Here is a 13,331-nt window from a genome sequence, read left to right on the forward strand (position 1 = left end):
GGGGGCTCCGGCCTCCGCTACCGCTTTTCCCGGCCACGCTTTTCAGGGTGGGGGAACAACTAAAATACACCGGCAGCAAACGAAACAAACAAATCAATAACAACAAATTAAAAAAAAAGAAATAAAAAGAAAGAAAAAAAAAACAGAAAGAAAGAAAGAAAGAAGGAAGGAAGGGGCAAGGAACAGAGCGAGCGAGCGAACGAGAGAGCGAGAGGGAGGGAGGGAGGGAGACGCGAGGCAACTCCGAGGCTCCCATAAAGCGCGGCACGCACGGAGCGAGCGCCCCGGCGCCGGTGCGCGGGGAACAATAAGTGCTGAAGTTACCTGCCCTGCCGGGAGGAAGGAAGGTTTGTTGGTTCTCTCGCAGACATCTGCAGACCGGTGCTGCTTTTTTGGAAGAGATTTTTTTTTTTTTCTTTTTTTTTTTTTTCTTTTTTTTTTTTTTTTTTTTCTCTTTACAAACCACAAACGGATGTGAGGCAGGGAAGGTGTTTCTTTGACTGCCGAAGTCAGGCACCTCTTTTCTTTTTTCATTCTTCTCAGCCCTGTTGTGTGCCCCCCTCACCCCCCCCTCTCCCCTCGCGCGCACACACGCACACGCACCCCTTTTTGCACCAACAACGTTAACAACCCAAAGACACGGAGAGGAGTTTGCTTGATGTTTGAGTGAAATGGACGTAAGATTTTATTCACCACCTCCTCAGCCTGCGGCCGCTCCTGATACGCCTTGTTTGGGACCTTCCCCCTGCCTGGACCCCTACTATTGCAACAAGGTGACTCGCGTTTTGTCTCGTGCGAGGGGGTTTCTCCGCGCTGTCGGTTGTGCTGCGGTCGCGGTGCCGGAGCGGGCGCTGAGCCGCGCTGCGGGAGTCCCGGGCGGGCAGCGGCCGCGGAGCCGGGGCACCCCGAATTCAGAGCCGGAGCTATTTGGGGGCGGGCGACCGGGGCGGGGGGCGGAGGGCGGGCGGGCGGGGGGGGGGTATTTTCCGTGGTATGTTCCGTCGGTGAGGAACAACGCGGTGTCGGTTCGGAGGACTTGGATCTCCAGGGCTGCTGTGAATGGGGCTCGTGTCCGCTGAGCAACTCTCTGCCCTACAGCGAGCCCCGCAGTTGATGTGTCAGAGCGGTGCTCGGCCGTGCCGGGAGCGCGCCTGTATGTGTACGTGTCCGTGACATATGTGTGTGTGCACATATATGCACGCATATACATATGTATACAGATATGTCTGTATGCGTATACATATATGCGCACACACCTATACAGTAGTGTATACACGCAGTAAGACAGGGTGACAAGTCAGTCCAGCGCAAAGACTCACTTTGTCCCACTCTGGCTGCCCAGCCAGTTTCTCAACGACTTGTCATAGGGTCCGTGTTCTCCGGAGCCCGGTGTCAGTCCCCGCGCCCCGAGGGGGGCACCGCACAGCCCGGACCGGGCCGGGCTGCGGGAGTGCGGTGCTGCCATCCCGGAGCACTTGGCACTACTTTAGTTCCCGAGCAGGGGGCTGGGGGAAAGAGCATCGGTGCTGCCGCTGTGGCTGTATGCATGAGCTGCACTTTCTCTGTTGTTACGGAGTAGGCTTTGCTCACGAATGAAATGTTGTCCGTAGGACATCCTCAGGGGGTGTGAGCGCTCCTGCAGCACTCGCTGTCCCTCAAAGGTGTGCTTAGAGACGAGCGTTCTCGCATCACATCATCTGCGCGGGGCACAGTGGAACGGGTGCGGGACGGGGGGACCTCGGGTGTAGCGGGGTACCAGGGGCTCATCCCGGCGGTGGGACCTCGTCGGGCAGCCCCGCTCTTCACTGCCCATTGTCACGCCGGGCTCACGTGTCGGGAAGGTGTTGGGAGCCGTCTCTTTCCCCGCCGGCAGCTGCCCAGATTGGGAGATAAAGGGCGAAATAGGAGATACCGGTGTTAAAACGCAGGGGCAGCGGCGGCGGGGTGAAACCCTCTCAGTTTTCAGGAAAGATTTCCCACATGGTCTCATCTACCAATCGCAACAGGAAGGACCAAATCCAGCCTGGCTGCATTTCACATACACTCAATGGAGTTATAGAATTCAGGGATAAATCTGTCCCTTTGTGGGTGCCTGAGGATATTTTGGAAGATCCCAGAGGTATGGCTGTTAGCAGCGTTCAGTAGCCGTGTTTGGCAGTCTCCGTCCCCTGCCCCGTAGATCGGAAGTTGATGCGAGGAGCGAACTTTGCTCAGCAGGAGGAGCCCAGATGCATATAAGCATGTGTGCGGGTATTAATTTTTTGTTCAAGTGCTCAGAGTACTGTTAGGCTGCTACCCTTGATATGCGGCTTGCCATTATTTTCTCTGTTGTCTGCTTTTGTACCTTGTAACCGTAAAGTGTTGCCATGTAAGAAGCCCAGGCTAGACTTAATGGCATAAGTACCAAAGTGTCTGAAGATCCATTTGGCAGTGAAACTGGACAAACGTTATTAAACCTATCAGTGATTTAAGGCTTCAAAAAGAAGGTAATGACTTGAATACACATTTCACTCATCATTCTTGAGATAGCGGGCCAGATTTAATTTAAAAGTTAAATGCTTTGGAAAATCAGGAATTACTTTAATATATTAAATCATTTTCCAATTAAGTTCCTTAAATCATTTGTGGTGGGTTGTGCTGCAAATCGAATAAATTAATTTAGAAAGAAGTTTTTCGGAATGTCTTTACTGGCTGGTTAAAGCTTCTTTTTTAAGTCATGCCATGTATGAGGGAGCAAACTGTTCTTTTTAAATGCAAATGAGACACTCATTCTGGAGACAAGTTGCAACTCTTCTATTTCACTTTGCCTGAACTGATAATGTGCTTAAAAGTGCACAGTCATAAGACATATGTTTTCTGCTTGGAAGACTTACCAGGAATGTTTCCTATAAGGTATTGAGTATAGGATGAATGTCTTTTTCAGATGTCTTTGCCCCTGACCACTGATTACATTAAACGGGCAAAGGAGGCTTGCTTAGGCCCCTTGGAGGCGTACATTTACTGAACATTTCATTTTTCACCTCTTTCACTCTCTCCCTTCACCCAGCATGATTAACATTGCTGTGAAAACTTATCTGACTTGTTCCAAACATGCAGTCACGTTCCGGTATTGCTCTGTCACTCATCCTCATGCTGTGTGTCTTTGGGGAGCTGGAGGGGAGGCCTGTAGAATATCCCTGGTAAGGTGAGTTGGCTGCTTGCAGCCCATCTCTCCTGGTGTAGGATGTGGGTACAGCAGTGGGACAAGTCTGTGTTTGGGACTGGAGTGGTGGTCTTCATCAGTTGCTTTCCTCTGGCTAAACACTACAAAACTCATCTGGGACTGGTTCTTGCTTCTCATGAAGTCAATAAAAGCTTGCTTTGGGTACTTGCTGCTGGCCTTGACCTTTGTTTGCCCATTGACATGGTGGCTTTTTTTGTTGTTGTTGGTTTTTTTTTTGTTTGTTTTGTTTTGTTTTTTGTCAAATAGGGAAGACTTTGATTCCTTACATTTTAAATCTGCTAGAGCAGATTAGTTATTTACAAAGCATTCCACAAATAAAACTTTTCAGTTTTCTAGTAGCTTTTTCCTGACCGAATGACTGGGCAAATCATGAGTGAGTACCCAGGCACTTGCACTGATTATACTGACAGCGCATGTTTTCTGTAAGCAAAGGAAAATGCAGCAGTGTAGATTCAAGCACTCATGTCTTATCTTACAATTTTCAGTTGGCAGGCTTTGTTTCAGAAGACTGCTTAGATCTTTATTTCATAAACCTAAAATAACACTCTAAGCATCTTAGTCTAATATTTCTCTATCTGCTGTGAAAGCTCATTATGCTGTGCATATATTGTCATGCAGGCTTTTCCTTGTCTCTCTCGCAGTACCCATGGAGAGAGAAAAGTAAAAGAACAATGCAAACAATGTTGGTTATGACAACTGTGTGAGGTATCTCTTATACAAACAGACAGAATGGACGGTATGCTGCAGTATATAGGTCAGCCTTTGAAATAACATAGTGAAGCTCTTATGCTGGACGGACAGATTTAGAGCTGGGGTCGGACCGTTTGCCTCTTGAAACTTGAAGCATAATTGCATTTCAGACATTTACCGGCTAATAGGAGTAGTCTGCTGGATGGAAGTTTATTTTAGGAAACATCATGTTCCCTAATTGAGTTGCATGTTACAAAAAGAAATAACTTTGGTAATCAGAATGTATTAATGCAACAGTAGAATATGGTCAGAGATTTCAAGGTACTTGAAGAAGTCAAACAATAAGTTTAAATGTTTATGTGGGGAGCAATAAATAACATTCTTGTGGCTTTCCGTACTGAAGTTTCCCCTCTAAAGCCTGCATCAGTCAGTGCTGTAAGAAGGACCGGTATATTTTCATGCTTGCAACTTTACGGTGTTTTCAGATATCTGCTCACATAAAGTGCAGTTACATAATTATAATTTGACACAGTTAATGACAGGGATGCTGACCCCTGCCAACAGCAGGGAGAAAATAATGGTCTTTACTGCTCCCAATGGTTTGGCTTGCAGAATTATGCACTAGATTCTTGTGTGATTTGCTACCTGGTTCAAAATAAAGGAGTTTACAACTCATCTTTCTTGTATCCATTGGTACTTGTCAGTGCAGTGGAAAAATACAGCCAGACAGCAGAGGTAGAATGATAGTCTGTAGTTGTTTTTAAAAAGGGGAATACAGACAAAAAAGAAAAAAATAGAGAGGAAAGCAAAGCCTTTTCAATTGAAAAAAGCAGAGTGACACTGGATAAAGAGAATACAGTACTTTGTAAGCGGTAACAATCCTTCTAGCAACCGGAATTCTATGGACCAAAAGTGCATATAAATTATATACAGCATTTATAATAATTGGTGGTGTAAACTGAATTCCACCGTGGAGGCTACCCTTTTTAAAACGTTCCGTGGCTGTTTATAAAGTGTCCATTATTTCCAGTGGCTTGATACTGTCCTGTTTGCGTCTGAGATTCAGGATTCTTTAGAGTCATTGCTCTGAAGCTGAAGTGTTTGTGTTGTGGCAGAATGTTAGACTATGTTCATCTCACAGATCGCCGTTTATATATTCTGGACATCTTTTTTCCTTAGATGATTACTTTGTCCCCTAATGCATTAGAATGTACTTGAAATTTTTTGGTGCTACTTTAAAGATTAAACAGTTACATTAGAACTTACTGTTGATTTTTAAGTGTTTTATCTAGTCTCCAAAAATATAGTACAGGAAGACATGAAATAGACTTTCCTTCCATAGGCTACAATACCTTAGAGGGTTGTGTTGGAGTTAGAGGCATATGGAATACAGAAAACAATTTATGCATGTGCTTTTGAGAAATATTTCACTGAGGTGTTTTCTAAACCAAAGCTTTCATGGCCATCCTTATATGTATATATATTTTCTTTCTGCCATAACTTACTGCTTCGAGTGAAACTACGTTTCATTCTCTTGTCAGAATGAAGTGTTCCATCTCTAGTGGACTACCCTCAGCCAGCTTAACATGAGGTCTGCTGAAACAAGTGAAAGCAGTAAGCTCTCAAGAATGCCGAATTTGTTAAACACTACATTGTATGCATTGGTGCTTAGGTGAAACCAAAGAGCAGCTGGAGCTGTGTTCATTTAAGGACTTAACAGAGTTGATATTGTGGAGGACTGGGCAATCTCAACTTCTGTTGAATTCAGTGCCTGCTGGGGATTATTACACTTTACCAGCACGCTCCTGCCTTCAGATTCCCATTTTAGCAGGACTTTCTCATCTTACTAGCACTGCGCAGAAGCGTCAGAAAATGGACTGTGTTTAAAACACGATTTTGTAGTGAGTCCTAATCATGGTAGGATTTAGATCAGAATTCTTGGATATTTAAGTCCTTTATTGATGGCAGATGTAACAAAGCTTAGACAGCGGAAGCAAAAAGCTTCCTTTAACTGTTCTCTCAGCACAGCTCAAGAGTGACCTGAAAGCACCGCTTCTCACGGTGAGAGGGAGTCCCTGCATCCATTCAGACCTTGGCTGCTGGAACCAGCAGTGGTGGCAATTAGTGGCAGCTCTGTTTATTTTTGTGAAGTGAACACATGCTCTGCGGATGTCTTGCATGGGCTGCGTACGCTAAAACACCAAGTTTAAATATTGCCTCACCAAACTAAAGCGTTGTGGTGGCAGTGTTTTGTTACACGACAAGGTGCAGGTTTTCTGCCCAAAGAGTAATTTCTTATTAAAAGTGCTGAGTTATAAAGTGCTCAAAAACATGGCTTGTAATGGGAGTGCCAAACAACCGTTAATTATAGCAGCACTTCCAAAATACTTTAGGACATGGAATTCACATCAATCTGAACGAGATTTTCTTGGTCATAACATTTCTCCCTACAGCGTTCAGTTGGAAAATGGGAACAGTTCATTATTCTGTGGCTAGGCACAGATTGCGTACCGTTAGCAGCAGCATCAGACACTGCACAGCTACAGCAGCAAGTGCACGGAAGGAAATTTCACCTTCCCTTCCACTGGAATATCCTATCCACATTTCATGTTCACCAGTTGTGATCAGTTGTGGGTTAATGAGTTAGGGCTCTGAATAAAACGTTTAGCTCTTGACTTGGATCTTCAAAGTTAAAAGTGCTTTTCAGCAGAGATCTTGATGTAGCTGACATTTATAATGTCTGTGGTTTTCTTCTGCTTCTTCTGTTTGCAATAAGTAGTATTTTTAGCATTTGAATTTCATACGGCTCTACTAATATTTATATCTTATCTTTCAGTTGCACATATGCTGACACTGTTTCTGAACTGTTCATTTAGTATTTATTGCTGTGCTTCTATTAGATTTGCCACAGACCCTTTTAATATGGTTTTCTCCCAAGAAACACACTGCTTTCTAAGTTGCGAAACATACTTGAATTACATGAGCATCTGACAAATCCAGGTTAGAGGAAATGTCTGAATGTTTTAACGTTTGCATTCTTGACTGCTAAACCACCCTCTACCAGTCAAAAGTGGCATGAGAGGCCTTTTCAAAGTTACTACTGGCATGAAAAGTGAGCCACTGTGTTGCTACTTCTGTCTCCTGCTATTGTTCAGAATTATATGGTCCAAAAGGTTAAATAGAAGCTACTGTAGCTGGTATATTTGTGTTACATTAAGCAAGTCTACAGTGAACTCCAGTTCCTTACTCTGTATGCAAAAAAGAAATCAGAACTCTGAAACCAGAAAGTGACGGCCTGTACTTTGGGAAGTGTGTCAGTAAGGGAAGTATGAAGTGTGCAGAGTGAGGCAAAAAGTAAAAAGATTACAGATACACGTAAATTCCTATTGTCTCAGTGTAACTCAACTTGTATACAGACCTGTGCATTTATGCTTTATTACTCACCTTGAAGAAAGTATCAGTAATTTCGACTCTGCTTTACAAGTGGCTGGCTCTGAAATCATACTTCAGTCGCAGTTGCTGAAAGTGCAAAAGTTTGTGTTCGTGAATAAGGGAAAACATTTGTTTCCTATACACACATAATGTTTGCATCAACTTGAAATTATAATAAACAGTAAAAGGAGATACAATAGTGGAAAGAGAAGATAACCTTTCAAAAAAAGTATAATTTATCTTTTGGCAGACACAGTTGTGAAAATTAGTCATAGAAACCTGCAGATAGAGGAGGCTTAATATCAAAGCAAATGATTTATTTTATGTTAATGGCTTTCTGCTAGGGCATAAAAGACTGCTCATAATGGACTCTCCGTGCTGCATTCAGTTGTGAAGACTAATGGGATAATCTTTCCCAAAATTAAGCTTTTTGAAGTAAATCATAGTGTTATTTTTTTCAAGTTAACCCTTGAAAATGTATTAACAAACTGTTTTTTTAAGAACTACTTGTAATCTTTATTGAAAAATATAAGGCAAGGCTTTTTCTTCATTAGCCACTTTCTTAATGATGCTGGAAATGTCCACTTGTGTTTGGTTACAGTTCTGAGCAGTAGTATTGATGATGTGGAAGTCATTCAGTTCTGTGGTTTATCACAATACAATCAGTTTTCTCAAGGCATAGTTGTTTTTGCAGATTGAACAAAGGAGAATAACTTTTGTGTTTTGTTGTTGTTGTTGTTTTTTGTTGTTGTTTGTTTGTTTTTTTAGCGGCCTAACTAGTAATATTCCAAACAGTAATAAAAATCTTAGTTTTGCATCAAGAAGTTTTTGAAATCATGTTTGCAGTTAGTGATAACCAACATTATATTTCAATAAGAGATAATTTGCCTACTAAAGTTCACATAATGTGCTAATCATGTCTAGTGGTTAATAAAGGCCTCCTATCTCACTCCCCTGATGGCTATAAAAGGCTATTATGTTCATGGCAGCAGTTCAGGTACAGCTGCTGTGTGTTAATAATGCATCATTGTCCCACTAATAAACACAGCAAAGGTCAGCAACCCCAAGCACCTAAAACACCTATTCTCTTTCCAAAATATTTATTAACACATTAATAGCGTATCTATTCATTTTGGTTAGGATTGTTATCAGTTAATGACTCTCATGGATTCCTGGGTGTTCAGGTTTTGCAACCTGCATCATTCAGCTGTGAACAGCAGTTGTGCAAATCTTTCCTCTTAATCATCTTTTCAATTTTATTATTATTATTATTATTATTTAGCTATCTGTTGTTCCTTTAATTTCAAAATAATATTCCACAATCACTTCGTAATTAACTTACTATTTTACTTATTTTGTCAATTTTCACTTCTTTTTTTTTCCTCAGCTCATTTAGGAATATAGAGGCTGTATTTTCATTAATGAAGACATATTATAGGAATTGTAATTATATGCTAAAATTTGGTGAAGTTGTGTAACACACATACGCATGCACACAGAGAGATACGTGCATACATGTGTACTTATATATATGCACTACTTCCTTTAGGTTTCATGCATAATTCTGTATTGGTGACTTATGTTTTCCTTTTTAGCATAGATTGCTGTATTCATAAAGGTTTTTTAAAATGCATTTTCTACAGACAAAGAACATATTCACATGGGATTTCCATTTTGCCAGGGAAACATGCAAATCAATAGGCCAGCACTTATCTGCATTAAAATTAGGTATACTGTAATTTATGGGCACAGTGATATTGAATTTGTCTTGCATAGCCACAGATATTCTTTAAGGTAGCCTGACTATGTGTCCTTAGAGAAAAGCAAAAGTGTTAATTGTACAAAATCTCATTTTCTCATCTGATAGTATTGTCTTTTGTTTTCTGTTACTCATTTTGAAAACCTTATGGTTTTTTGTGTGTGTGTGTGCACTGTGTGATTTACAAACAAATGTTCAGAGGGCAGAAAAATAACACTACACTTCCATCAAGAGAAATGAAAAAGCTTAACTAGCTGAAGGGTTTCTATGTGGTGTAGCACGTAGCTTCAATGACACATTTGTCATGCTTTAAATATATAATACGTGTAATAAAATATGTACAGGCATAGTTGTGATATATGTGGTGACTGGCTCCATCGCTATTGTTTGTAGTCTCTGCGGTTGTCATACGTTGTTCTTTGCACATCATACCCTTACAGCAGAATTTGACACAATTTCTAGCTTTCCTGCACCATTTTCATTGCACAATGTACATGAGTTTGACAGGGTGTGTTGAGGACAACTCTGGCAAGCAATTGATATTTTGAAGTGGCAAGCGTTTCAGCAGCTGCCTGCTTGTGAAAAAGGAATGATAAGATATACTGTATTGTTAGTTTCAGGCAAAGCATTAAGGTTTAAGCTCTGTAAAAATGTACACATTATTCGTCAGTGGTGAAGCAAGCCTTTTATGTTTTTTAGAGCTTAGCTCTCTGGCTGATGTGAACTAGAATGACATTGGTTTAATGGTCAGTAAATGAATAGGAGTACTTTGAATTTGAACTGCTGCCAATTTTGCACCAACAAAGAGACTGACAAAAGAAAGATTTTATGTGAAAGCAAAGCACAAGCAATGTTTGGGGAGGTGGGGTGAGGGCTAGAGGAACCCAACAGGAATATTCTTCAACGCAGCCTTGTAAAGATTCTCGAATTGTTAAAACACATCCATTTTGCATGCCTCATCAGTTACAAACCTAAGCTGTTTCATCTAATGTTCTTTAAAACCTGTTGTATACACATAGTCCTTTAGAATATATTCATATGGAATTTACAGTGTGTTTTTCTAAGTACCGCGCTGTGCCCTGAAGGCCCGTTGGCAGAACATCAGAGTTGTCCACTGCTGGAGTTCCCAAGTCTCTCTCTATCTGGTAGTGGGAAATTGTAGTTTAATCAGTTATGGCACTTTCAGTGTGTAACATTCATTAGTAAGGCAATTTGTCATGACTGTTAATAGTCAGGATGCATCTGCTCTCTCTTCAGTTACAAAGCATGATGAGGAAGAGCAAATATTACACTTTCTAATAATATTAAAACATTCAGAAATTGTAGTTTGAGTTCAGTGCTTAACAGAACAAACACAAACAGAAGATTAATAATGATCACTTTTACAGGTTTTACCTTTACAGATGTGATTTTAAAGTACAATAATGTTGTTATGGGTTGTTCATGATCAAACTAAGTACTGAAAAGTAACCTCTGTCCCTTCTGGTGTTTATCAAAGACTTTTTTTCTTATATAGTTTTCTCTATTGTAATAAATTAGGATATTTTCAGAGATGCAAGTCCTTAGGATTGATCCACATAATTGATCCATTTAATTTTCCAGTGTGATAGTAATAAATTGTTCATTTGTAGCAGTAGCAGGCATTGTGCTGTGTCAGTTCTGTGGCTGGGCAGCTTAGGGTGTTATAAAAGACATCTGTGGCAACTACCAAACAGACAAAATGCAATTGGAAAAATGTTCTCTTCTCCCTATAAACTGGCTTGTAATCATTGTTCATTGTTCTAAATATGAAAGGTTAAATTGTTTCCTACAACCAGGAAGGGTTAGGCTTCTTTTTTCACAAATATCTGATAGCCCTCATGTATTACATAATGTGATAGCTTCACACACAATAGCTTCGTGATACATTTTAATTTTTAATGAAAAGCCCCCCAAATTTTAACATAATGATTTCTTTAGAAACTGAACCAAATCTTGGTAAAATCCGTTCTTGCTGGTAACAAAAGCTGTTACTGTTTAAGTTCCTGTTCAGCAGTTAGTTGGTACGCTTCACTGGATGTTGTCAAAAAGGCTTTTCTCTTGATTGACAACCCCGTAGGAATGTGAATGGAGATTTTAATTGCATATCATGTGTGCATATCAGAGTGAGTGGATTCACTGACTCTCCTTAGCTCCATATCTCTACAGGTCAGCCATGCCAAAATACTTCTTTTTGTGTGTGTGTGTGTTTTTGTTTGTTTGTTTGTTTGTTGTTTTTTGTTTTTTCCCAATAAGCATTTGATATATTTTCCAATGAGAGAGAAAAGGCGCGTTCTAGTGAAAAATGGACTGGAAAGCAAAATATTCCTGTGAATTTCAGAGGAAAAGTGAGTGCAATACATTTTCAGAATAACACAAGTAAGAGGTATTTTGATAATGTAAATTCATTTAATGTCTAAGTTGGCCAAAGACTGCTAGAATGTATTTCTCTTTTGGCATTTGTGAGCAGAAGTGTGTTTATCTTTTTACTTTTACTTTTTTTTTTTTTTTTTTTTTTTTCCCCAAGCATACTTTGAACAAATTCAGTCAAAAAAAAAAAAAAAAAAAAAAAAAGTACAGCAAGTGGAAAAATTTACTGAGGCAATCTTCTCTTTATAAAAGACTTGGGGAAACTGTGGAGTTGCGAGGGGGTGGAAGGTTGTTCTTCCCATGTGTGGGAGATGGCAGGCTTTCTCATTCATGCTGGATTCAATCCACATTCATTGTTTGGGCAAAACTGTTGCTTTAGTGGAAGATTTACCTAGGCTGGCAGAGACCTCAGTTGTGAGTCTAATGATAAAACAGAGTTTTGATACCATCTGCAATGCAATATTTCATTTTTTGCTTCTTAAGAGCAAAATTACTGCAAAATGGCACTGATAAATACACTTCAACATTTTCCATAGCAAGGCACATTGGAAGTGAAAATGACAAAGCTGAAGATTCATTATTACAAATAGATATTATATCTTGATGTCTTAAATTAGATACCAGGTTTCATTTTACATAGGAAGCCACAACATTGGCTGTATTTTTTTGAAGATTATAAGGCATCAGCAAATGAAAGCATAGCTACAATGCATTTGTGGGGAGCTTTTAGCTGAGATTGGGTTTTGTGCTTATACAGAGACATTGAAATCTAAAGGGGGATGATGCATTTTTCCAGGAGGACCCCTGGGAAGGAATTGTTACTTATTCAAAAAGGATTTTTTTTCCTAGTTTGTCAGTGTTCCTGGATGAAAAGAAAATTGACTGCCTTCTGCCTTTTTACCCTTTGTATAGAGCCAAATTGCAGTTTCAGGGCATATTTGTGTAAAGTGTGGGAATGGTGGATGTCAACCACTTGTTGAGTCTTAAGGATACAACAGCAAGGCACATAGCCTTGTCTGACAACTTGCTGTTTAATTTTTAGGAATCTTGTTAACTTCCATGTTTGACTAACGTGTATCATATCCATTTCTGTCTTGAATGTCAGTAAACCCCTAGGAGTGTTTTAAGACTATGGATATCTTAAGAAGAAAAGCAACAAGACTTTATTTCTAATGAAGCAAACCCCTCCCGATTTGATTAATGACATTGATGGCTGGTTGGCTCTGTTCCAGGAGCCAAAATTCCAGGAATTTTTAGCACTTAAAAGCAAAAAATAGAGGGAAATGGAAAATGGCAAAGATAGCGACCTGAAAGTAAGATTCCCTCCATACAGTACACATTCAAATTCCAGTCCTGTGAGCAAATGCATCCATCAGTGAGAGTCGTGGCTTTTGGACACTCAAGTGTGTTTAGATGGTTTACACCTGTGTGAGTTTCAGACCCTGGAATTTTCAGCTCTTTTGAGAGGATTTCAAAAATTCTTCCTGATTTTGGGAGACTTCTATCACAGTCACCAGATCCACAAAGCTCCCAAACCTAGGAATAACTGTAGACACTGGAAATGAAAATCTAGAAGAAATGAAGAATGTTTAAATATTTTTTCATTGTTGAGGAAAGAGTACTCAGTTTGTGCAGAGTGGTAAAGTTAGGTTCAGCTTGTGACTAAGGTTTTAATAAAAATGAGAGTGGACACTGGAGCTGTAAATTTGCAGTCTCATGTAATGTTGAGAAGATTTCGACATTGCTGTCATGATGACTTGATTTATTCAGGACGTTGTTAGGTTGTGAAGTCAAATACTCTAATGCTGAAAATGCCAGATTAAAGTTGTCTTGATTTTG

General features: G+C 40.3%; 1 protein-coding gene across 3 annotated transcripts in view; it reads left to right on the top strand.

Moving 5' to 3' along the window:
• Window positions 1-242: 242 nt before the first annotated feature.
• Window positions 243-13,331, top strand: part of TOX (thymocyte selection associated high mobility group box) — a 226,659-nt gene continuing 213,570 nt past the window's right edge. For 2 of the 3 annotated variants that reach the window (XM_072328671.1, XM_072328673.1), the window contains exon 1: window positions 243-773. In XM_072328671.1, the coding sequence (XP_072184772.1) occupies window positions 672-773 (102 nt within the window). In that variant the 5' untranslated portion in view covers window positions 243-671. Of the gene's footprint in view, window positions 774-2,330; window positions 2,487-13,331 lie in introns of those variants that run through there. The other variant, XM_072328672.1, reaches the window with a different exon arrangement.

Source organism: Excalfactoria chinensis, chromosome 2, assembly GCF_039878825.1.
Source record: "Excalfactoria chinensis isolate bCotChi1 chromosome 2, bCotChi1.hap2, whole genome shotgun sequence".
In the NCBI taxonomy this organism is placed as follows: Eukaryota; Metazoa; Chordata; class Aves; order Galliformes; family Phasianidae; genus Excalfactoria; species Excalfactoria chinensis.